The following is a 26647-nucleotide window of genomic DNA, read 5'->3' as shown; positions in this document are numbered from 1 at the left end:
ATGTCCCGTACAGTGTTTCAGACCAGTGCTGACACCTGGGACGTCCAGTACAGTGTTTCAGGTCAGTGCTGACACCTGGGACGTCCAGTACAGTGTTTCAGACCAGTGCTGACACCTGGGACGTCCCGTACAGTGTTTCAGACCAGTGCTGACACCTGGGACGTCCCGTACAGTGTTTCAGGTCAGTGCTGACACCTGGGATGTCCCGTACAGTGTTTCAGGTCAGTGCTGACACCTGGGACGTCCCGTACAGTGTTTCAGACCAGTGCTGACACCTGGGACGTCCCGTACAGTGTTTCAGACCAGTGCTGACACCTGGGATGTCCCGTACAGTGTTTCAGACCAGTGCTGACACCTGGGACGTCCCGTACAGTGTTTCAGACCAGTGCTGACACCTGGGACGTCCCGTACAGTGTTTCAGGTCAGTGCTGACACCTGGGACGTCCCGTACAGTGTTTCAGACCAGTGCTGACACCTGGGATGTCCCGTACAGTGTTTCAGAACAGTGCTGACACCTGGGACGTCCCGTACAGTGTTTCAGGTCAGCGCTGACACCTGGGACGTCCCGTACAGTGTTTCAGACCAGTGCTGGCACCTGGGATGTCCCGTACAGTGTTTCAGAACAGTGCTGACACCTGGGACGTCCCGTACAGTGTTTCAGGTCAGCGCTGACACCTGGGACGTCCCGTACAGTGTTTCAGACCAGTGCTGGCACCTGGGACGTCCCGTACAGTGTTTCAGGTCAGCGCTGACACCTGGGACGTCCCGTACAGTGTTTCAGACCAGTGCTGACACCTGGGATGTCCCGTACAGTGTTTCAGGTCAGTGCTGACACCTGGGATGTCCCGTACAGTGTTTCAGGTCAGCGCTGACACCTGGGACGTCCCGTACAGTGTTTCAGACCAGTGCTGACACCTGGGATGTCCCGTACAGTGTTTCAGGTCAGTGCTGACACCTGGGATGTCCCGTACAGTGTTTCAGGTCAGTGCTGACACCTGGGATGCGCCTATAGGTCTTGATAAGGACAGTAAAAAGGGGCTGGAGTCCCAAGATGAGTTGGTAGGTATACTCAAGTATCCTACCAGAGTGACTCAGGGCCATGAGAGGCATCTGGGTGCAGTGGTAGATTCCCTACCTACCAACACGGGGGTCACAGGTTCGAGCCCACATGTTACCACCAGCTAACTCTGCTACGGAAGCCTCTATAAGGGCATCTGCATCACGTCACTACCTTAGCTCCGCCTCCCTCCGATGGACAGCCAGAAAGTACCAATCATAAGCGTGATCAGGACACTTATCAAATGTGTTTGATTTTCAGGTGAAAGAGAGTTCCTCATCCAGTAAGAGCCCCCAGACAGCAAAATGTGTCTCCGCCTCCCAGGTAATATGAGTACCTGTTTTATTCTGTGACAAATTAATGTTCTGTAGTAATTCTCAAAAGCCCTTTTCACACATGCAGTGCACTCATGGCCATAGCCAGGGTCTGAGAAATACCGAGGTCATTTTAGCGCGGCATGGGGGGTCCAGGGGGGGCTGTGCCCCCCAGTTAGAAAATGTTGTCCATTTTAAAGTAAAATGCTTCAATCTGGTGCACTTTGAGAGCAAAATTAAGAGGCTAGATCTATAAAGAACTAGAGACATCATGTTAGATTAATATCCTCTTTACTGTGCTGTTGCTTTACAATGATACAAAAAATAAATGTCTCCCCACATAATATATATTCTGCATACAGGTCAGATATGGTAGAATACTGCACAATTAAATACATTTTGACCATCCGTTGCTCGTTGATATAATTGTTTTACAACTGCCAAATTTAGTAGCCAAAGTGGAGATAGCCTCTGTCTGTTATGCATGACTAATAGTGCAGTGCAGTGCTACTGCCGGTTGCAGTGGACACCTTGGTCTGATTGGTTAGGGAAGACCGAAGCCCCGCCCCCTCATAGAAATCCTCTGAAGTGACTGCAATCTCAGACTAGAAGAGGAAATGAGTTGATGAGTTGATGATGAAGTCTCAAGATTCAAGATTCAAGATTTTTATTGTCACTCCATGGTACAAGTATCACGTGTGAAATTATTGTGCTGTGGACTCCGTTTACAACATAGTGCAATAGTACAAATATAACAGGGCATATGAGTGCAAAAACAACAAGAGACACAACAAGCAATAAGGCAGTATAGTGATAAGACAAGTCAGAGACAGTGGCATATTCACTGCACATAGGTGCACATGTCGGGTGCATACTTTAGACGTGCTTAAACATTTTAAATTCTGCGTATTTGACATACAGGTGCAAATAACATATTCCTTATTAAACATACAATTAAACTCGGCATTTTAAATTCGGCGTATTTGACATACAGGTGCAAATAGCATATTCCTTATTAAACATACAATTAAACGTTAGACATACGTAATGGTAGCAGCTACAGTACGGTACAGTACAGCTACTACACTATTTGTATATGTTAAGGAGTCTCGTGGCCTGCGGGAAGAAACTGTTCCTCAAGCGATTTGTGCATGCTTTTGGAACCCTGTATCTTCTCCCTGAGGGTAGCAGGGAGAACAGGCTGTTGTGGGGATGGTTTGTGTCTTTGATGATCTTCAGGGTCCTCCTCCTGAATATCAGGCTACTGCGTTACAGTAAAGTGATACAATATTCTGAGCAATGATATCCACATGACCTATTACTTATCACTGTGTACTAATGATGATCATTACTAATTATCTAAATTGTCTTGTTTGGAAATAACTTGTGAAACTAAAGCATGAATACTAACCCCCCCAAATATTGCTACATTATCAATATCAAGGTGTCTTTGTGTTTGAGTTTGTGTGTCTTTGTGTTTGAGTTTGTGTGTTTTGTGTTTGAGTTTATGTGTCTTTGTGTTTGAGTTTGTGTGTCTTTGTGTTTGAGTTTGTGTGTTTTGTGTTTGAGTTTGTGTGTCTTTGTGTTTGAGTTTGTGTGTTTTGTGTTTGAGTTTGTGTGTCTTTGTGTTTGAGTTTGTGTGTCTTTGTGTTTGAGTTTGTGTGTCTTTGTGTTTGAGTTTGTGTGTCTTTGTGTTTGAGTTTGTGTCTCTTTGTGTTTGAGTTTGTGTGTCTTTGTGTTTGAGTTTGTGTCTCTTTGTGTTTGAGTTCATGTGTCTTTGTGTTTGAGTTTGTGTCTCTTTGTGTTTGAGTTTGTGTCTCTTTGTGTTTGAGTTTGTGTGTCTTTGTGTTTGAGTTTGTGTCTCTTTGTGTTTGAGTTCATGTGTCTTTGTGTTTGAGTTTGTGTGTCTTTGTGTTTGAGTTTGTGTCTCTTTGTGTTTGAGTTTGTGTGTCTTTGTGTTTGAGTTTGTGTCTCTTTGTGTTTGAGTTTGTGTCTCTTTGTGTTTGAGTTTGTGTCTCTTTGTGTTTGAGTTTGTGTGTCTTTGTGTTTGAGTTTGTGTCTCTTTGTGTTTGAGTTTGTGTCTCTTTGTGTTTGAGTTTGTGTCTCTTTGTGTTTGAGTTTGTCTCTTTGTGTTTGAGTTCATGTGTCTTTGTGTTTGAGTTTGTGTGTCTTTGTGTTTGAGTTTGTGTGTCTTTGTGTTTGAGTTTGTGTCTCTTTGTGTTTGAGTTTGTGTCTCTTTGTGTTTGAGTTTGTGTCTCTTTGTGTTTGAGTTTGTGTCTCTTTGTGTTTGAGTTCATGTGTCTTTGTGTTTGAGTTTGTGTGTCTTTGTGTTTGAGTTTGTGTCTCTTTGTGTTTGAGTTTGTGTGTCTTTGTGTTTGAGTTTGTGTCTCTTTGTGTTTGAGTTTGTGTGTCTTTGTGTTTGAGTTTGTGTGTCTTTGTGTTTGAGTTTATGTGTCTTTGTGTTTGAGTTTGTGTCTCTTTGTGTTTGAGTTTGTGTCTCTTTGTGTTTGAGTTTGTGTCTCTTTGTGTTTGAGTTTGTGTCTCTTTGTGTTTGAGTTTGTGTGTCTTTGTGTTTGAGTTCATGTGTCTTTGTGTTTGAGTTTGTGTCTCTTTGTGTTTGAGTTTGTGTCTCTTTGTGTTTGAGTTTGTGTCTCTTTGTGTTTGAGTTTGTGTCTCTTTGTGTTTGAGTTTATGTGTCTTTGTGTTTGAGTTTGTGTGTCTTTGTGTTTGAGTTTATGTGTCTTTGTGTTTGAGTTTGTGTCTCTTTGTGTTTGAGTTTGTGTGTCTTTGTGTTTGAGTTTGTGTCTCTTTGTGTTTGAGTTCATGTGTCTTTGTGTTTGAGTTTGTGTGTCTTTGTGTTTGAGTTTGTGTCTCTTTGTGTTTGAGTTTGTGTCTCTTTGTGTTTGAGTTTGTGTCTCTTTGTGTTTGAGTTTGTGTCTCTTTGTGTTTGAGTTCATGTGTCTTTGTGTTTGAGTTTGTGTGTCTTTGTGTTTGAGTTTGTGTCTCTTTGTGTTTGAGTTCATGTGTCTTTGTGTTTGAGTTTGTGTGTCTTTGTGTTTGAGTTTGTGTCTCTTTGTGTTTGAGTTCATGTGTCTTTGTGTTTGAGTTTGTGTGTCTTTGTGTTTGAGTTTGTGTCTCTTTGTGTTTGAGTTTGTGTCTCTTTGTGTTTGAGTTTGTGTCTCTTTGTGTTTGAGTTTGTGTCTCTTTGTGTTTGAGTTTATGTGTCTTTGTGTTTGAGTTTGTGTGTCTTTGTGTTTGAGTTTGTGTCTCTTTGTGTTTGAGTTCATGTGTCTTTGTGTTTGAGTTTGTGTCTCTTTGTGTTTGAGTTCATGTGTCTTTGTGTTTGAGTTTGTGTCTCTTTGTGTTTGAGTTTGTGTGTCTTTGTGTTTGAGTTTGTGTGTCTTTGTGTTTGAGTTTGTGTCTCTTTGTGTTTGAGTTCATGTGTCTTTGTGTTTGAGTTTGTGTCTCTTTGTGTTTGAGTTCATGTGTCTTTGTGTTTGAGTTTGTGTCTCTTTGTGTTTGAGTTCATGTGTCTTTGTGTTTGAGTTTGTGTCTCTTTGTGTTTGAGTTTGTGTGTCTTTGTGTTTGAGTTCATGTGTCTTTGTGTTTGAGTTTGTGTCTCTTTGTGTTTGAGTTTGTGTGTCTTTGTGTTTGAGTTTGTGTGTCTTTGTGTTTGAGTTTGTGTCTCTTTGTGTTTGAGTTCATGTGTCTTTGTGTTTGAGTTTGTGTCTCTTTGTGTTTGAGTTCATGTGTCTTTGTGTTTGAGTTTGTGTCTCTTTGTGTTTGAGTTTGTGTGTCTTTGTGTTTGAGTTTGTGTGTCTTTGTGTTTGAGTTTGTGTCTCTTTGTGTTTGAGTTCATGTGTCTTTGTGTTTGAGTTTGTGTCTCTTTGTGTTTGAGTTCATGTGTCTTTGTGTTTGAGTTTGTGTCTCTTTGTGTTTGAGTTCATGTGTCTTTGTGTTTGAGTTTGTGTCTCTTTGTGTTTGAGTTTGTGTGTCTTTGTGTTTGAGTTCATGTGTCTTTGTGTTTGAGTTTGTGTGTCTTTGTGTTTGAGTTTGTGTCTCTTTGTGTTTGAGTTCATGTGTCTTTGTGTTTGAGTTTGTGTGTCTTTGTGTTTGAGTTTGTGTCTCTTTGTGTTTGAGTTTGTGTCTCTTTGTGTTTGAGTTTGTGTCTCTTTGTGTTTGAGTTTGTGTCTCTTTGTGTTTGAGTTCATGTGTCTTTATGTTTGAGTTTGTGTCTCTTTGTGTTTGAGTTTGTGTGTCTTTGTGTTTGAGTTTGTGTCTCTTTGTGTTTGAGTTTGTGTCTCTTTGTGTTTGAGTTTGTGTGTCTTTGTGTTTGAGTTTGTGTCTCTTTGTGTTTGAGTTCATGTGTCTTTGTGTTTGAGTTTGTGTCTCTTTGTGTTTGAGTTTGTGTCTCTTTGTGTTTGAGTTCATGTGTCTTTATGTTTGAGTTTGTGTCTCTTTGTGTTTGAGTTTGTGTGTCTTTGTGTTTGAGTTTGTGTCTCTTTGTGTTTGAGTTTGTGTCTCTTTGTGTTTGAGTTTGTGTGTCTTTGTGTTTGAGTTTGTGTCTCTTTGTGTTTGAGTTCATGTGTCTTTATGTTTGAGTTTGTGTCTCTTTGTGTTTGAGTTTGTGTCTCTTTGTGTTTGAGTTTGTGTCTCTTTGTGTTTGAGTTCATGTGTCTTTATGTTTGAGTTTGTGTCTCTTTGTGTTTGAGTTTGTGTGTCTTTGTGTTTGAGTTTGTGTCTCTTTGTGTTTGAGTTTGTGTCTCTTTGTGTTTGAGTTTGTGTGTCTTTGTGTTTGAGTTTGTGTCTCTTTGTGTTTGAGTTCATGTGTCTTTGTGTTTGAGTTTGTGTGTCTTTGTGTTTGAGTTTGTGTCTCTTTGTGTTTGAGTTTGTGTCTCTTTGTGTTTGAGTTTGTGTGTCTTTGTGTTTGAGTTTGTGTCTCTTTGTGTTTGAGTTTGTGTCTCTTTGTGTTTGAGTTTGTGTGTCTTTGTGTTTGAGTTTGTGTCTCTTTGTGTTTGAGTTTGTGTCTCTTTGTGTTTGAGTTTGTGTCTCTTTGTGTTTGAGTTTGTGTCTCTTTGTGTTTGAGTTTGTGTCTCTTTGTGTTTGAGTTCATGTCTCTTTGTGTTTGAGTTTGTGTGTCTTTGTGTTTGAGTTTCTGTCTCTTTGTGTTTGAGTTTGTGTCTCTTTGTGTTTGAGTTTGTGTCTCTTTGTGTTTGAGTTCATGTGTTTTTGTGTTTGAGTTTGTGTGTTTTGTGTTAACCTGCTTGCATCAGGTCATAGAGAACGGGGACGCCACGCTGTTCAGTGAGAGTGAAGCCATGATGGAGAGCGAGGAGGTGTCTGCCCTGGTCATCGCCCTGGCTCTGTCCCACAGTGCTCTGTCCCACAGTGCTCTGTCCCACAGTGCTCTGTCCCACAGCGCTCTGTCCCACAGCGCTCTGTCCCACAGTGCTCTGTCCCACAGTGCTCTGTCCCACAGCACCAGCAACAAGGACTCACCGCTCAACACTGACAGGAAGAAGACAGCTAATCATGAAGCATCAGGTCAATTACAAATGCTAAGCTTCCATTTGCATGTAACTGTATTTAATTATTTATATATACTGTATATATATATATATATATATATATATATATATATATATATATATATATATATATATATATATATGATATATATCTATCATATATATTATACATGTATTATGAAGTAGTAAAAGTGTTGTTGTTTTTTGCACTTTGATATGGTTAGAAGGTAACTAAACATCCATTGCATAATATTATCACTAGCTTTGTCTCAGCAGTGTCTGGCATTGTATTTATCTATATCTATCTTTTTTCTAGACTTCAATTGCGTTAATGAGCCAGTAAAGCAATGTGCAGTCCACCTTACAAAGTTAACTGGTAAGTCAGTTCATTATTATTATATCAATTATTATGATTATTATGATTATTATTATTACTACTAGAAATATCATGCACTCATACAGTATAGCTTTGCATGCTCTTCTAGCATGCTCCGTGCTTAACTGCTTAGTGAGATGATTATGATTGTTGTTGTCATTATTATTATTATTATTATTACTACTACTACTACTAATAATAATAATAACAACAACGCAGATTTGTAGACTACCAGAATATATACAGACTTTTGTTATGAAACGAGATATACAACGTTTAACGTTACCTGTACATAGTTGAGTGAAAGTGAAATAAAGTAAAAATCACTATGTTCTGTGTAAGATAATTGTTTAAGGAATATATAATGAATTCTATTTTTTAAATGTTTTGCAATGAACATCAGGTTCACAATCTTCATTATAAACTGTTTGGGTTGAAATGCTCCAGATGTTCAATTTGAACATGTTAGAAGGCAGATATCACCTCAGCTCTCAACTTTGGGGGGAAAAAACATAATTCTGTCTATTTTCTTACAAAGGGCCAAATAATGAGCATGACAGCGTATTTGGAGAGGATGTCGTCTTTGTGAAAGAGGTAATACATTTGGTTCACTGTTTGTCTTCTGCTTTTATATCTACTAACATGGAAAAGAAGCAACTTTGTTAAAAAGTTAAATTCTGTATGACTTGGTTATGCTTACTTAAACTGAGTCTTGTGATTTGTCTGTAAATATCTTCAACTCCACTTGACAATGGAAACAAAACAAAACAGAAGCATTGCTTTTTGTTGCAATCATTTTAAGCCCTCGCCCGCTGCGTGGACTTGCTTCCATACACCGCCCAGGAGTGTCTGTATGTCTGTGTCATTCCCATGGCATCACCAGTGATGTCATAAGATGATTTTGGTCAATAATGATTTGACCGATGACATCACTGATGCTGTCATAGACATTGTGACATCAATGGGACAAAAACAATGTACCCATGGGGCGGGGGTGAATGGGGAGAGAGAGAGGGAGGAAATGGGCACGACGGGTATTGCACTAGTCATAATAATGTCACTTATGATATCACTGATGATGTCATAGACATTGTGACATCATCAGTGGGACAAAAATTCAAACAAACAAACGTCTCTCATTAGGAGAGGCTCTGGCTGGGAGAGCAGCTTGTGCCAGAAGCCGCACTCCCGTACAGTGTTTCAAGCCAGTGCTGGCACCTGGGACGTCCCGTAACAGTGTTTCAGACCAGTGCTGACACCTGGGACGTCCTGTACAGTGTTTCAAGCCAGTGCTGGCACCTGGGACGTCCCGTAACAGTGTTTCAGACCAGTGCTGACACCTGGGACGTCCTGTACAGTGTTTCAGGTCAGTGCTGGCACCTGGGACGTCCCGTAACAGTGTTTCAGACCAGTGCTGACACCTGGGACGTCCTGTACAGTGTTTCAGGTCAGTGCTGGCACCTGGGACGTCCCGTACAGTGTTTCAGACCAGTGCTGACACCTGGGACGTCCCGTACAGTGTTTCAGACCAGTGCTGGCACCTGGGACATCCCGTACAGTGTTTCAGGCCAGTGCTGGCACCTGGGACATCCCGTACAGTGTTTCAGGCCAGTGCTGGCACCTGGGACATCCCGTACAGTTTTAAAATTTTCCAAAATCTGCGTTATTCTGATAAACTGGTCACATGTTTGGAATGTTACGTTCTCATCCAAAAAAAATTTAAAGACTTTATAACAGTTTGTTTTTTTGCTTGAAAACAGCTTTTTGGCAAGTCTAAAAATGATAAAGGTAGGAGTAATCTACGAGTAATCTACAGTAAGAGCCCCACTTTTGGGTACTGCTCTTACTGGCGGGCCCCCGGGACAGCAAAACGTGTCTCCGCCTCCCAGGTAATACGAGTACCTGTTTTGTTCTGTGACAATATTCTGTAGTCATTCTCACAAGCCCTTTGCAGACATGCAGTGATCTCCTGAAGATATCCAGACGTTAGTCGGATGAGGTGTATGCTTGAACACAATTGTCCGTTGTGAGCGTGCACTGTGCGCCATGCAAATTGATCTTAGCCACCCAGTGATATCCACAAAGTACCTGCTTTTTCAACACCCCAGTGATATCCACAAAGTACCTGCTTTTTCAAAACCCCAGTGATATCCACAAAGTACCTGCTTTTTCAAAACCCCAGTGATACGATATCCACAAAGTACCTGCTTTTTCAACACCCCAGTGATATCCACAAAGTACCTGCTTTTTCAAAACCCCAGTGATATGATATCCACAAAGTACCTGCTTTTTCAACACCCCAGTGATATCCACAAAGTACCTGCTTTTTCAAAACCCCAGTGATATGATATCCACAAAGTACCTGCTTTTTCAAAACCCCAGTGATATCCACAAAGTACCTGCTTTTTCAAAACCCCAGTGATATGATATCCACAAAGTACCTGCTTTTTCAAAACCCCAGTGATATTCACAAAGTACCTGCTTTTTCAAAACCCCAGTGATATTCACAAAGTACCTGCTTTTTCAAAACCCCAGTGATATGATATCCACAAAGTACCTGCTTTTTCAAAACCCCAGTGATATTCACAAAGTACCTGCTTTTTCAAAACCCCAGTGATATTCACAAAGTACCTGCTTTTTCAACACCCCAGTGATATTCACAAAGTACCTGCTTTTTCAAAACCCCAGTGATATTCACAAAGTACCTGCTTTTTCAAAACCCCAGTGATATCCACAAAGTACCTGCTTTTTCAAAACCCCAGTGATATCCACAAAGTACCTGCTTTTTCAAAACCCCAGTGATATGATATCCACAAAGTACCTGCTTTTTCAAAACCCCAGTGATATCCACAAAGTACCTGCTTTTTCAAAACCCCAGTGATATCCACAAAGTACCTGCTTTCTCTGGTACAGTGCTTAAGCAGGAAGTGACGTTCACTTTAGCTCTCTATGGTGCTTAGATGTGTTTAAAAAAAAGCGCGTAGCCTATACCTGGTACTTTTGATGTAAAAAAAGGTATTAGGCACTAGAGAGAGCCGCAGGGATGACGTATTTTTGTAGGCTGAATGCGGAAGTCCCGAACTTCCTGGTTCAACACTGTTTCTGTCTATGGGATTTTTGAATGGGTTTTTGCCGCGATGCTTCAAATAAGGTCTCTGGGCAACGCAAGATTAATCAAACGCGAACCAGAGTTCCGTCGGATAATCTTCACACATGAGGACCACTTTCATGAGATTTGAAGCGTAAATGCGAGCCCTAGAAGTAAAATGCTCGAGCTAAGCTAATCCTGAACTACACACTGTCGCATAGGCTTCCACATCACGTCAGCACTCAACCTGGACTGTTGTTGATGTGTGCACTGATTACCCCGGGCTGAACGGGGCTGAACCAGGTGAGGGAAAGAGAATTTCCGTGTTCGCCCTTTGAAGTGGTGACGTTATTGACGTATATATCCCCATCGACTCAAAAGTGTAGTCTCATTTAGCCGTTTGCTAGCTAGCCACCCTTTTAACGGCACATAAAAGCTTCAAAACTCATAAAAGTGGTCTTCATGTGTGAAGATGATGTTACTACCATCTCCTTCGCGTTTGATTAAGCCAGCGTTGCCCAGAGAGCTTATTAGAAGCATCGCGCCAAAAACCCATTCAAAACTCCCATAGGCAAAAACTGTGTTGAACCAGGGCTGTTAGCATCGATGATTTCCGGACTCGTTACTGCGGCTCTCTATTCTGCTTTGTCACTCCTGTGCTTCCTCCTTTGCAGGATGGGAAGGCCTTTCAGACAGGAGAGCTGCTGTGGGGGAAGGTGAAGGGCTCCTCCTGGTGGCCGGGGATGGTCATGCCCTGGAACACGAAGTCCGCACCGCCGGGTATGAGGAGGGTGGAGTGGTTCGGCAACGGCATGTTCTCAGAGGTTAGAAATCAATATGGTTTTGATCTGTGTGTGTGTGTGTGTGTGTGTGTGTGTGTGTGTGTGTGTGTGTGCCAGACCTGCAGAAAGAGTTGACATTAGTTTGAATTCATCAAGCTATCTTCATTGTTTTCTGCTGCAGATCGACACACAGGAGCTACTGTCCTTCTCTGCCTTTTCTACGGCCTTCTGCAAGGATTCCTATGCCAGCTTGCCCACCTACAAGGAGGCCATCTACCAGATCATTGAGGTGAGAAGCAACATCACACAATCACATCTACCAGATCATTGAGGTGAGAGGCAACATCACACAATCACATCTACCAGATCATTGAGGTGAGAGGCAACATCACACAATCAGAACTCAGAAGCATATCATACCCGATACGATCTCTGCAACGTACATGTGGGTCCCTATCGTTGCATCGGCGTTGTTTCTAGGCCGAGCGCCTGGCGCAGCGCAAATCAGTGGGCGTGGACCAGCGCACTTGATATCTTGGTCTTGGCGCTAGACGCAGCCTCAACCATTACAACCACGCCTTTTAAGCGTAAAATTATGCACCGTCAGTTCATTGGATAAGTGCAATAAACGAATCGCATGCTTGCCTTTTAAGCTCCATTCCAGTGGTCCAGCAAAACCAGACGAAACCCAAGCCTCTGATCCCCCCCCCCCCCCCCCCCACCTCCCTTCATCCCGTCTGTCTCCATATATCGGCTATTATTCCATATTATGATGCTTCTCAAACCAATATAACTGCAGTTGAAATACTGCAAGCATGTAAAAACGCTACACTATAGCAAGATCAAAGTGAAAATAATGTTCTAAACGCATCAGCTAGAAAAATATAGCCTATTAGATTGGTGAAAGTTTGTCCAGAAAGATATAATTTTCTCTCGCCTGCTGCAGGAAGGATGATGCACATAAATATAGCCTACATTATGTAAAGTCATTGCATAAATGTGTTTTTATTGTAAAACTAAATGTGGAGTAGGGCCAAGTTATTGGAGTGGACATCACAGTATAGCAGATGACAGTAGAAGCTTCCGAAGCGCGTTCCGCTGTCACTTATCTAAATCACGTTAAATCGACAAGGGATATTTATAGCCCCAGTAGGACATGTATGTTTCAAATAGGGTGGTGTTTTCATTTCGATGTTTTATTTGGTCCAATATTGAAATGTTCTACAATTGGAGGTTGTCTTACCATTACACATTATTTAGATCCTCCCTTAATATAGGTTTTCGGCTCATTTGGTTGCTATTTAGTAGCAAAATGGAGAAACACAATGCATGTTGGGACATTCACATTGCAGTGAAGTTACAGCTTATTTTTTCTATGGGACTCTGAGCGAGGGAGTCAGAGACAGTCGGTATTGTGCCTGTCAGACTGTGAGGAGAGAGGGAGAGAGTGACACAGAGAAGGGTGATAGAGGAGAGAGCCAGAGGGGAGGGAGAGAGCCAGAGGGGAGCGCTCCGCGCAACTGGCCCACTGAATAGGCCTGCTTTTCAAAGGCGCAAGGCGCTAAATTAACGCCAGGTCGGAAGATAGCAGTACGCCGGTATTTAGCGCCGACACGCCCACTTTGGCCCATTCTGGGACTGCGCCACGCCCATTCGGCCCAAAGCGCATTTGGCAGCGTAAAGCCATATTGATATCGTCCCAAAACAGGCGCAAAGCACGTTTTTTTGCGTTTAAGGCCCGTTTTAGCGCCGAAGGCTTGTGGGAGAATAGGGCCCGTGATGTGATGCAAGATTGAATTGCAGGTCTATTGTCTGTTTCTTTTGTTCTTTTAAATATATATTAAATATATGCCTCCCTACCAACACTAGCACTATATCGTGTACTACAGAGGTTGTGGGAGGCGTGCCTCCCCAGTCCCCAGGGGGGCTCCAAACAGTTTCAGGGGAGGCTCAGTAAATGGAAGTTAAGTTACTTAACTTAATATTTATTCACACACAGTCATTACATTAGTTATCAAATGGAGGTCACATAGAATAGTTGAAATGTGTGTGACTCCCAGAGTCAGAAACAAACATCTTTCGGCAGAGACTAAAAACTCAACTTTTCAGGCTACACCTGGGCCCTTCTTGAACTAATAACGTTCCAAACAAAAAAATCCTTCTAAAACTACTTTCTCCAAAGTGCTTCTCTAGTCCATCAAAATGTCATTGATTGTGTTGCATAGTTGTTTTCTGTACTGTTGACAAAATGTGATATTGTGAGTCGCTTTGGACAAATGTCCGGGGACCCCCACCCTGGGTAAGTGCGTTCCCAGAGCAAATCCATTTCCACCACTGAATGTAATGGCAGTATTAGTTGCAGCTGGAGGGGTAATTCCACTGTTAACAACTTTGAAACAACTACTCTGACAGAAAGATGAGGGAAATGACAAAGATGAATCAGAAAGCAGCTGATTTTCCTATACAAGGTTTACACGAACAATGTTTTAGCCAAGGATGGAAATTGGAAATCAAATGATCTGTGAAGTGACTCTCTGGCACTGTTGTCTTTGAAGACATGGAAAATATCCTGGTGTCACTCACATGTTCCCCAAACTCATAGCGACGCCCCAGATGTTGACTTGAGTCATGTTCAGTTGGCAGGTGAGCGATGTGGGAAGTCTTTTACTCAGGAAGGAGAGAAGGAGGGAAAGAAAGAAGAAGAGCTGAAGCTCATGCTGGACTGGGCTTTTGGAGGCTTCCTGCCTACAGGACCTGATGGATTCACACCTCCTGACAGTATGTATATCTGTACTGATCTATCAGGACCTGATGGATTCACACCTCCTGACAGTATGTATATCTGTACTGATCTATCAGGACCTGATGGATTCATACCTCCTGACAGTATGTATATCTGTACTGATCTATCAGGACCTGATGGATTCACACCTCCTGACAGTATGTATATCTGTACTGATCTATCAGGACCTGATGGATTCACACCTCCTGACAGTATGTATATCTGTACTGATCTATCAGGACCTGATGGATTCACACCTCCTGACAGTATGTACAGTATATCTGTACTGATCTATCAGGACCTGATGGATTCACACCTCCTGACAGTATGTATATCTGTACTGATCTATCAGGACCTGATGGATTCACACCTCCTGACAGTATGTATATCTGTACTGATCCAGTCCTCTTCATGGCCAATACCACAGACTGCTGGTAGCCATGTTTGATTACAACAAAAACCTGGACTCACAAGTAGGCGCTGCATTTGTCCTGGTCTGGTCATTTGTATTTCTGTTGGTACGAGAGTTTCATCCATAAAATAAATATGTACAATTGAATTTGTTCCCATCTTGAAGATTGTGCTGCGAATGCTGAATCGTCAGACTCCCTGTCAGACTACCAGCCCCCAGCAAAAAGAAAATATGTTCGCAAAGCTAAAGTAAGGCCAGCCGTCATCACCCACAACAGAGGTAGGACTTGTGTTGCAGCAAATAACACACCAACTATTACAGACTCATATGTTGCATATTCATATAATCATCATTTCCAAGTCTAATTCTTTTCATGTTTTACTTTACAGAATCAATGATAAAAGCGGTCACTGAGAAAGGCAAAAAAATGGAAGGTATGTTTTGGGGGAGAATACAAAACAAATGTTATCTTACTGATTTAATGCCTACAATATTAATATTGAAGTATATTAAGTAAGGCTTAATGCACGACGAGATGTCCGTTATCACTTTTTAAGGGACGACGCGAGAAGCGAAGTCCCAAGTGCATTAACCCGCTTATACCATGGTCACTTGCCAACAAAACAAGACCATTCATTTACGGTATATTTTCATGTGTTTTGCAATCAAAATTGAGTTTTTATAACCTTGGAGATGATTTAAGAACCGCAGAGAAAATAGTCCCCTCGCTCAGACCGCAACATGGGACATGATGCACACGTGTTCAGAGGGCAGTTTTGTTACAGGCGGGATTCTGCCTCCATTTCATTTGCGAGCCGCCGGGCCCAGTATGTACAGTATATCTGTACTGATCTATCAGGACCTGATGGATTCACACCTCCTGACAGTATGTACAGTATATCTGTACTGATCTATCAGGACCTGATGGATTCACACCTCCTGACAGTATGTACAGTATATCTGTACTGATCTATCAGGACCTGATGGATTCACACCTCCTGACAGTATGTATATCTGTACTGATCTATCAGGACCTGATGGATTCACACCTCCTGACAGTATGTATATCTGTACTGATCTATCAGGACCCGATGGATTCACACCTCCTGACAGTATGTATATCTGTACTGATCTATCCAGTCCTCTTCATGGCCAATACCACAGACTGCTGGTAGCCATGTTTGATTACAACAAAAACCTGGACTCACAAGTAGGCGCTGCATTTGTCCTGGTCTGGTCATTTGTATATTTCTGTTGGTACGAGAGTTTCATCCATAAAATAAATATGTACAATTTCATGTGTTCCCATCTTGAAGATTGTGCTGCGAATGCTGAATCGTCAGACTCCCTGTCAGACTACCAGCCCCCAGCAAAAAGAAAATATGTTTGCAAAGCTAAAGTAAGGCCAGCCGTCGTCACCCACAGCAGAGGTAGGACTTGTGTTGCAGCAAATAACACACCAACTATTACAGACTCATATGTTGCATATTCATATAATCATCATTTCCAAGTCTAATTCTTTTCATGTTTTACTTTACAGAATCAATGATAAAAGCGGTCACTGAGAAAGGCAAAAAAAATGGAAGGTATGTTTTGGGGGAGAATACAAAACAAATGTTATCTTACTGATTTAATGCCTCCAATATTAATATTGAAGTATATTAAGTAAGGGTTAATGCACGACGAGATGTCCGTTATCACTTTTTAAGGGACGACGCGAGAAGCGAAGTCCCAAGTGCATTAACCCGCTTATACCATGGTCACTTGCCAACAAAACAAGACCATTCATTTATATTTTCATGTGTTTTCCAATCAAAATTGAGTTTTTATAACCTTGGAGATGATTTAAGAACCGCAGAGAAAATAGTCCCCTCGCTCAGACCGCAACATGGGACATGATGCACACGTGTTCAGAGGGCAGTTTTGTTACAGTCGGGATTCTGCCTCCATTTCATTTGCGAGCCGCCGGGCCCAGTATGTACAGTATATCTGTACTGATCTATCAGGACCTGATGGATTCACACCTCCTGACAGTATGTACAGTATATCTGTACTGATCTATCAGGACCTGATGGATTCACACTTCCTGACAGTATGTATATCTGTACTGATCTATCAGGACCTGATGGATTCACACCTCCTGACAGTATGTATATCTGTACTGATCTATCAGGACCTGATGGATTCACACCTCCTGACAGTATGTATATCTGTGCTGATCTATCAGGACCTGATGGATTCACACCTCCTGACAGTATGTACAGTATATCTGTACTGATCTATCAGGACCTGATGGATTCACACCTCCTGACAGTATGTATATCTGTACTGATCTATCAGGACCTGATGGATTCACACCTCCTGACAGTATGTATATCTGTACTGATCTATCAGGACCCGATGGATTCACAGCTCCTGACAGTATGTATATCTGTACTGATCTATCCAGTCCTCTTCATGGCCAATACCACAGACTGCTGGTAGCCATGTTTGATTACAACAAAAACCTGGACTCACAAGTAGGCGCTGCATTTGTCCTGGTCTGGTAATTTGTATATTTCTGTTGGTACGAGAGTTTCATCCATAAAATAAATATGTACAATTTAATTTGTTCCCATCTTGAAGATTGTGCTGCGAATGCTGAATCGTCAGACTCCCTGTCAGACTACCAGCCCCCAGCAAAAAGAAAATATGTTCGCAAAGCTAAAGTAAGGCCAGCCGTCATCACCCACAGCAGAGGTAGGACTTGTGTTGCAGCAAATAACACACCAACTATTACAGACTCATATGTTGCATATTCATATAATCATCATCATTTCCAAGTCTAATTTTCATGTTTTACTTTACAGAATCAATGATAAAAGCAGTCGCTGAGAAAGGCAAAAGAATTGAAGGTATGTTTTGGGGGAGAATACAAAACAAATGTTATCTTACTGATTTAATGCCTCCAATATTAATATTTAAGTATATTAATATAAGTTATTTCTTCATCATTCCAAGGTCATATTTTCTGATTTCAGATTTCTGCTTGTCTTGTGGCTCAAATGAGCCGGAGGTGTTCCACCCGCTCTTTGAAGGGAGTCTTTGTCTGAAATGCAAGGTAATCTAATCACTAGTTTAATTTGCTCTGCTTCACTCCATTCCTAACCTGACAGCGCCCCCGTCTGGCAGAGTCAGGTTACTCCAGCATTCCTAACCTGACAGCGCCCCCGTCTGGCAGAGTCAGGTTACTGCAGGCCAGCCCAATCGGAAACACAGCTACTGTTTATATCCTGAATGCTGTCAAACTACATTCTCATTGTTTTGCAGGAGAACTTCATCGAGACGCTTTATCGCTACGATGAAGATGGCTCCCAGTCGTATTGTACCGTGTGCTGTGCGGCCTTAGATGTCATTCTTTGTGACAACGCTAGCTGCTGCAGGTAAGATGCTCAGGTGTCCTCTCGCTCACCTCTCTAGATAGTCAACAAATAAGAAACACTATAGGGATGGTAAATGACAACAAGATCTCACCTCGTTCATCACCTTCTTTCACATATCCCACACTAACCACCCTCTTTGTATGTCCAGTCTCTGCTACTCTTTTTTTACTCATCCACGTGTATCTCCTTGGATGTTGCCCCCCCCTCCTTCCCCCAAGGTGTTTCTGTAAGGACTGTGTGAACATCCTGGTGGCTCCAGGAACCTTTGAGAAACTGAAAGACGTTGATCCCTGGAGCTGCTACATCTGCCAGCCCTCCACGTGCAACGGGAACCTTCAACTGAGACCCGACTGGAGCATCAGTGTCCAAAAGTTCTTTGCCAACAACAGTGCCTTGGAATTTGTAAGTGGCACATGTTGCATCTCTCCTAGCATCTTTCTCCCCTCATTCACAGTCCTCCTGTGGGCCGGATCGGACCCTTTGGCGGGCCGGTTCTGGCTCCCGGGCCGTATGTTTGACACCCCTGCTTTACAACACCCTAACTTGGAGCCGGATGCACAACCCGCTGGTGTGTTAGGCTGCGTGTACATTTCCACTGTCTGGGTCAATGACTTGATGTTTGATATCAGTTTTCAAATTATTCTACTTATTACAGTAACGGTTGGTTGTTTCTTTTACCCAGAAGCCCCACAGAGTCTACCCCTCCATCTCTGCACATCAGCGCAGACCACTGAAGGTGCTGTCCCTCTTTGATGGCATTGCATCAGGTTGGTTTGTCTCGTTATGTAAATAGCATATGTCTAGCTCTGCAACGACTAGGGTCCACCCCATGGACATTTTACATGGACATTACAGTATCACTTAAGGCAGGGATACTCAACTTGCTTTGCCCGGGGGCCACTTTCATGAAATGATAGAAGGCCAGGAGCCAGTTAATAAACAAACAATATACATTTTTCTGTAGTGGATTGTAGGTTTTTGGGGTGTCAGCCGGAGTTTAGTCTGACAATGTTGTGCACACCGGATAGTTAGTTAGGTTAAGTACATACATAAGTGCCTGGGTAGCGAGCAGACGGCGGTATTTGACAATTTAGCAGCTAAATCATAGATTATTGAAAGATATTCCGTATTCCAGACTGAAATGCTATAACAGAAGTGGAGTATTGGCCAGAATGACATGAACATTTGGACACTTATTCAGCGGGTATCTTGCATGTTGCGTTCAGGTGCACTGTAATCTTTTTCTTTTCTTTTTTTTCTGCAATCCATCGCAGGCCACACAGGCCGCGGGCCGCATGTGAATACTTTATTTTGACTATAATTCCATCCATAAGTAACACAATGACAGAATGTATGACTATTTCATACACTTTCTGTAATAAAACAGGTAAAAGCACAAATCCTATCAGATGGCAGCCTGGTATGCAGTCACACATGGATTGCAGTGGTCGGCATTCTTGGGGCTAGATACCAGGCTAATCAGATGGGGGACCCTGGGACAAATTCTTATCAAATGGGGGTCCGTGGTTTAATGTGTGTCAGTTTAGGGGTCCTTGACAAAGTCCTGCACAAAGTTTGAGAACCACTGGTCTAAAACATGCATATTTCTTGAATGAGTGAATTGCTTGTAACTGTGGTGCCCTGACAGGATACGTGCTGCTCAATGACCTGGGCTTCAACATCGAGCGCTACATCGGCGCAGAGATATTGGAGGATAAAATCCCTGTGGGGATGATCAAACACGAGGGGAAGATCGAGTACGTCAACGACGTACGCACCATCACCAGGAAACACGTGAGTACAACTTCAAGGAGAATTATTATTAATGTCCAGGTTATTATTATAACCTGGACATTATTTCCAGCTTTATTTGCTTTATAACTCAGCCAGAAAATGAATTTCTGAAATCGATGCACTATAAAGGTGTTATTCGCCGAGCAGCAGCCTGGAACAGAGGAAATAGGGGCATGTGTAATGCTTGTATTTACGGCCTGTAAATAGCTTATTTTCTGACACGCAGCGGCTCATATCCTTATTATATCATAGTGGCAAAGAGAAAATGAACACTATTTACCTTGCTGCAGCCAGCGTGTTCACCCTCTCTCTGTTTGCTGTCTGTCACATTGTTAGAGAGAGAAGCTCCCGTTCCCCCACTCCTCAGTTGTTTTCCATATGACGAATCCATATGACGCTATTCCAGCTCAAATAAATGTGGGCGGCCATCGAATTCAAATGCATCGTTCATATTCTCGAAAATCAGATAAATATCAGATAAATATCAGCCATCCTACGGTGTTGCGTGGACTGTCATGGTGGCTTGATCCACTTTTGGAGCTCTGTCACTGGATGGAAAACAGCACTGGAGACTGGCAGAGGTACAGCGGGTCACATTTCTCCCACTATGATATAATAAGGATATGAGCCGCTGCGTGTCAGAAAATAAGCTATTTACAGGACGTAAATACACGCGCATTACACATGCCCCTATTTACTCTGTTCCAGGCCGCTGCTCGTAGCTTTATAGTGCATCGATTTCAAAAATGTATTTTCTGGCTGAGTTATAAAGCATAAATAAAGCTGGAAATAAGGTCCAGCTTGTAAAAGAAAAAAAAAAAAAATCCTTTAAATGATAAATAAATGATAAACATTGATAAAGCAAAAAGGAGGAGAGAGGGAGGATGACATGTGGCACATGACCACGGGTCAGATTCAAGCCCGGGGCCATGTGGGGGACTGAGCCTTGGTGGTGGACGCTCTACCAGATGAGCCACCGGGGGCGCCCCCTTTTTTGACTGATTTTAAAGCCAGTGTCCCACCGCTGTATACAAAAGCTTAGTGGCTGAAATGTCTGCCTCCTAGCATGAGAATTGTGCCCGCTAAAGGTGTGGTGACCTTTTTGTGGACTGACCGACTGACCGACCGACTGACCAACCAACTAACTGACAGAGTGACTTATAGAGCTGCTGTTCGTAGCTAAAAAAACAAATGTTTTTTTGTCACACCTGCTCAGCTAAATCACAACGTAAAAAAGCCCATCCGACGTCACCTGTAGCTCTGATGTCATGTGTTGCAGCTCGCTGAATGGGGTCCGTTTGACCTTCTGATTGGTGGAAGTCCGTGCAATGACCTGTCCATGGTAGATCCTCATCGAAAGGGCTTATTTGGTAAGGAGGAGGAGCCTACAAACTTCTGGGCTTTTCTTATGGATGAACATTTCAAAAACTAGTAGTAATTGATGAAATAATGGATAAAGCAGGTAAAAGTAAGGTCTCTCTCTCCTCCTTTCCTCCTACAGAGGGCGCTGGAAGGCTGTTTTTTGAGTTTTACCGCATGTTGACCATGATGAGGCCGAAGGGAGACGACGACCGTCCTTTCTTCTGGCTATTTGAGAAGGTGGTTTTCCTGAATGCTAACGACAAAGCAGACATGTGCAGATTGCTTCAGGTGATTATTTGTGATTATTACCAAACTGTCCTCTCAACCCGATGGCTGAAAGTAGGTCATGTCCATAGGCGGAGTTTGACTTTTATACTGGGGGGGGGGGGGACTTTGCAGTCAAACAGCCAAAAAAAATTGCCGGCGGCCACAGCCGTTTAAAAAGTTAGCCTGTTTTGGCTGTTTTTTTCGCCATTTGAAACCAGATTTAGAGGAATTATTGTTGTACAATAATTACAACAATTAGTCTCTGAATAATAAAGCATTATTATTATTAATAATAATAATAATAAGCTGCTACTACTATTACTACTACTACAGTGTGTACTACTAATAATAACATCATTATTATTGTTATTGTTGTTTTATTATTATTGTTAGTGTTATTAATCAGAGGGTAATTGTTGTAATTATTATTTAATGAGTATAAGAATGGAAATATAAGAAATATTAGAATATGAGTAGAATTACAGAACATTAATACTCATTATTGTATGTTTAGTAATTAAATGATGTACACTACATTTACATAATGTACATTTATATTATATAGAGTTTCACTGTTCTTTTGGCCGTGCTCAAAGACACTTTACAAACACAGGATAAAACAACTTTAATAAAGAGAGAAAATATGAAAATAGATGAGAGAGAGAAAAAAGATTATAGATCAAAAGCAACAGTGAAAAGGTGGGTTTTGAAGGTTTTTTTTGGAAAGAAGACATATTATTAGTATGAAAGACAATGAGTTTTGGCCTGTCAGAGCCCCCCCCCCCCTCCTGTCACAGCTTTAGATAGATAGATAGATAGATAGATAGATAGATAGATAGATAGATAGATAGATAGATAGATAGATAGATAGATACTTTATTGATCCTTTGCAGGAAATTCATGTGTCACGTAATGCAGCTACATTCAACATGTCGGGACAAAAACAGGAAAAACATGAGGACATTGAAACATGTAGCAAGGCACACAAAAAGTACTGTCAAGTACTAAGAAAAGAAAAATAATGATAATACTAAAAGTGCAAAAAATGTGCATAAAGTGACTTACAAGTATCTAGATAAAGAACAGGCACCGCTGGCCAACAAGTTAAAATACAATATAAGCAGCAACACACGCACACAAGCACATGCGCGCACACACACACACACACACACACACACACACACACACACACACACACACACACACACACACACACACACACACACACACAGAGTAAAACATACCCCGGTACATTGCACAAATATCTAAAGTGCAGGGAAGTGCATATATGCACAGCATATAGAGACATTATTTGATGTGTTGATTAAACAACCTGATGGCAGCTAACAGGAAGGACTTCCTGTAACGTTCAGTCCTGCACTTGGGTGGGATCAGCCAACGACTGAAGGTCGTAGGTCGTAGGTAGCAAAGAGATACCTGTGATGCTTGTCAAAGTGGATATAGCGCTGTCGCCTCACAGCTAGAAGGTCCTGAGTAGGGATGCATCGATTATTTTTTTTGATGTACGATTATAGTCTGAGAAAAAACCACGATTATCACGGTTTCACGATTATTTATGGACGTATAAAAATCACATGAGCATTCTTTGAACAGAGGTTTTATTGTATTGTCCATGCATTGTTTAAAGGTTGCTGTCTTTTGAAAGGTAAATAAAGGCAAATATTTGTCCAAAATGATAAATAAAATAAACAAAGTCTGACTGTAATATTTATGACAGTAGATCTCTTTGGAACAAAACATAGTCAGGCAGGTGTATTATTTTTCTACATTTCTTTTGGATCACCTGAGTAGAGAACTTGTAAAACCTGGTGGAAAAACAGATCTAACTTATCTTTTAGTGTAAATGTTGATTAACTTTTAGTGACCTCCTATGAGAAATATAACGAATGTGGATACACTTGAGTGTTATCATCAACTGTGTCATCCTCATCCATGCCTATTAGTTTGATTATTATTCATTTTTAATCATCTAACGTTATGCAGGTGTTGTAGAAGGTTGGAGGTGTTGGAGCCCTTAGCTGCGACTGCGACTTCGGCAGGTTTTGCAGATTGGGGAGCCGTCATCTTTAACAACACCCTGGGTGTCCTTTTTGTAACCGAAATGCTGCCATACCGATTACTTTAGACATGTTTCGGGGGGGGAAGAGATAATCTCTTTGAGTTGCTTGTGGTCTCTCAGGCTCTGCCATTACGTTAGCTGTAATGCTAGCGTAGGCAAGGGAGGCAAGGGAGTTATCTAACGCTAGTTAGAAAACTAACTAGCGTTACGTCGTTACATCGATGGCCGTTCAGTAAACAAATTAAGAGGCCACGGAGCCCACAGTTCGTGTCAGGCGACTGTCGCATCGCGCACGTCTCTGAAAAGTTTATGTTTGGCTGACGTCCATGGCTATGCTATTGGGAGCATAGCAGACTGGTGGGAGAGCTGTGTTTTGTGCACCCGCTAAAATAGTCCGTGCGGAAACGAAGCGAGAGGCCGGTTCCTCTCGTTCCAGCGCTGTCTGCGCCGCATGGGAGTTTAAACTGACGGACTTATTTTGACAACAAAACACCCGGTGTTACGGAGCCTCTGCGGTTATATAACCGTGACGTTTGAAATCGCGGTTAATAGTCAAACCGGTTAACCCCTGCATCCCTAGTCCTGAGTTCGATTCTCACCTGGGACGCTGTGGGCGCTGGAGTTGTGACCCCCCCCCATATCTTCAGTGCCTACTGCCCAGGTGGGCTATCTCGTCGAAAGGACCTTTCTGTGTGGAGTTTGCATGTTCTCCCCGTACCCCCCAGGGGGTTCCTCCGTACATAACCCCCCACTAAAAACATGCAGAAGATCGTCATCCGACCAGTGACGACAACATCTGAAGTTGGTCCAATGATGGTCCAATGATGGTCCCCGGGCGCTGGAAAGAAATAGCGACCACTGCTCCTGGCCTGCCCCCCGGAGGAAAGGACAAGCCTGGATGGGTCAAATGCAGAGGACATATTTCACCGGCCACCGTCAGCATGAGTGTGTGTTGTGGCCACATGCATGTGTTGTAGTGTGTTCGTGTGGCAATAAAGACGGGCTTCCGTCTGAAATCGTGTTTTTTTATATACATTTTATGATCATATTCAGCCAGACAGTGACATGGAGATTTACAATGGTGAGTTGTTGTTGTTGTTTTTTACTGGGGGGGCCTGCCCCCCCTGGCCCCCCGATTAACTCCGCCCATGTCCAGCATTACTGATTATTTGCCTTCACCTCTGATTTCAGTGTAATCCAATACTCATCGATGCAGTAAAAGCCAGTCCTGCTCACAGAGCTGGTTACTTTTGGGGAAACCTCCCTGGCATGAACAGGTACAGAGTCATGTTTCTTCCCCGTTAGGCCTCATCTCACACTGAAAAATATATTATAAAATATGTATTTTCCTCAAACTGAACTTTCCATGCCTGTCTGTCTCTGTAGGCCTCTTGCTACGTCCCTAAATGATCAATCAGAACTCCAGGATTGCTCGGAAGTCGGAGGCGTGGCAAAGGTAGAAGCTGCGATTTGTCATACTTTCACCTTATCGTAAAGGAACAGCTCACCCTAAAATCCAAAATACATATATTCCCTCTCACCTGTAGTGCTATTTATCCATCTATATAATTTTGTGTTAGTTGCCTGAGTTTTGGAGATATCGGCCGCAAAATTTCTGCCTTCTCTCCAATACAATGGAACTGGATGGCACTCGGCTTGTGGTGCTCAAAGTGCCAAAGAAATACATTTGATAAAGTCAACAGCAATGTCTCTTTCCAGAAATCATGACCCGGTTACTCAAGATAATCCACAGACCTTGTTATGAGCAGTTTCATGGCGGAACTATTTTCTTTTGACCGAACTACACCCGCTAGCTGCTAGCTAGTTCCTACATGAGACTGTGAAAGAAAATAGTTCCTACATGAAACTGCTCACAACAAAGTCTGTGCATTATCTTGAGTAACGGGGTCATGATTTCTGGAAAGAGTTTTTCAAATGTATTTTTTGTCACTTCGACCACCACAAGCCGAGTGCCATCCAGTTCCATTGTATTTGAGAGAAGGCAGAAATCTCTAGGGCTGATATCTCCAAAACTCAGGCAACTAACACAAAATGATATCGATGAATAGCACTACAGGTGAGAGGAAAAATATGTATTTTGGATTTTAGGGTGAGCTGGCCCTTTAAGGTTGTTGTTTGTAAGATGACAGCAAACGTGAAGCATGAATGCTTCGTGAACATCGTTTTAGATGCTGTTGTCGTGGCAACCAGGAAAGCTGGAGTAACAAATGATAGAAAAACAAATCTGATTGTGATTTGTCTACTCGACTTGCAGTTTGACCAAGTCCGCAACCTCACAACAAAGTCCAACTGCATAAAGCAGGGGAAGATGGTGGCAACGCCTGTCAGCAGGAATGGCGAGGAGGACTACCTGTCGTGTACTGAAATGGAAGAGTAAGAATTTCTGGAATAAGTGTATAAAATACCAATAATGTTTACATTGTAGTATAATGTCATGTTCAGTGCATACAGTAGAAACAACATTTTCCTAAAGCTCAGACCTTGAAACATAAAAAGTTCTGGACAAATCATTCTAAGATTGGTGATCAATTATTTGCTGAAGAAAATATGAATACAGTCCAGCAAGCCCCTTCTGGGCCGTGACTGAGAAACATTTCTATAGAGGAATATATGAATGTTTAATAATTTCAGGCAAGCTTTCAACCAGTATTTCAATATATGTCAGTCATATGAATGTCTTGTTAATATAGGGGCTGGATTGGATCAAAATGCACTTGATGTGATGGTTTTACATCTTCTAACGTTTCCCATGTGATTGCCTTGTGCAGGATTTTTGGTTTTCCCAAACACTACAACGATGTGAAGAACATGGGTCGGAGCCAGAGGCAGAAGGTCTCGGCTCGTTCCTGGAGCCTTCCAGTTATTCGTCACCTCTTTGCTCCGCTGAAGGATTATTTTCAATGTGAATAGAATTGTCAGTTGTGGGGTGTGTCAGTGGCGGAGAGGAGACGTAAAAATGCCAGTCGCTGTGTATTGTTTTTCCATAAATGTTTTTTCCAAGTTCTCACCAACACCTACCTCTTTTGTGTGTTTTTTATATAAGTTATGTTGTTATTGCTGTCATTGATGATTGATAACCCTGTTCACTACAGAGCCCTGTACTACGAAGCTAGTTTAACAGATCCGCGATAAGTCCCTTTGATCTGGTTTGACTGAACAGGATCAAAGCTATCTAGTTAACTGATACTACGACGCTGGTTTTCTACTAGGTAAGTGGACCTGGGATCTGCCTGTGCACGCGCACGTTTTTCGCTCGTGCACAGGCGCGCGTCCACGCGAAAGAGGTGCGCTAGCCAATCACATTATGAACAGCTGAGTTGATCCACGCCCACACCCATTTCCACACCCATTTCCTCGTTCAA

General features: G+C 42.3%; 1 protein-coding gene across 1 annotated transcript; it reads left to right on the top strand.

Moving 5' to 3' along the window:
• Nucleotides 1-26280, top strand: LOC310770848 (DNA (cytosine-5)-methyltransferase 3B-like; the record flags this gene model as incomplete). Its single annotated transcript, XM_083631858.1, has 28 exons — nt 1-61; nt 534-821; nt 974-1059; nt 1319-1381; nt 6645-6915; nt 7216-7275; nt 7814-7869; nt 11038-11187; nt 11327-11434; nt 13782-13923; nt 14505-14618; nt 14729-14773; nt 15656-15769; nt 15880-15925; nt 16708-16760; nt 16965-17078; nt 17189-17233; nt 17360-17439; nt 17649-17761; nt 17980-18163; nt 18444-18528; nt 19410-19555; nt 20835-20925; nt 21057-21205; nt 24456-24541; nt 24651-24720; nt 25540-25658; nt 26054-26280. The coding sequence occupies 28 exons, from the start codon at nt 1-3 to the stop codon at nt 26193-26195; spliced, it is 3081 nt and encodes a 1026-aa protein (XP_083487984.1). The 3' UTR covers nt 26196-26280.
• Nucleotides 26281-26647: the final 367 nt, after the last annotated feature.

Source organism: Poromitra crassiceps (genome assembly GCF_964638095.1).
Source record: "Poromitra crassiceps genome assembly, chromosome: 2".
NCBI lineage: Eukaryota > Metazoa > Chordata > Actinopteri > Beryciformes > Melamphaidae > Poromitra > Poromitra crassiceps.
The sequence above is the reverse complement of the archived record's forward strand: the minus strand, read 5'-3'. Positions and strand labels throughout refer to the sequence as shown.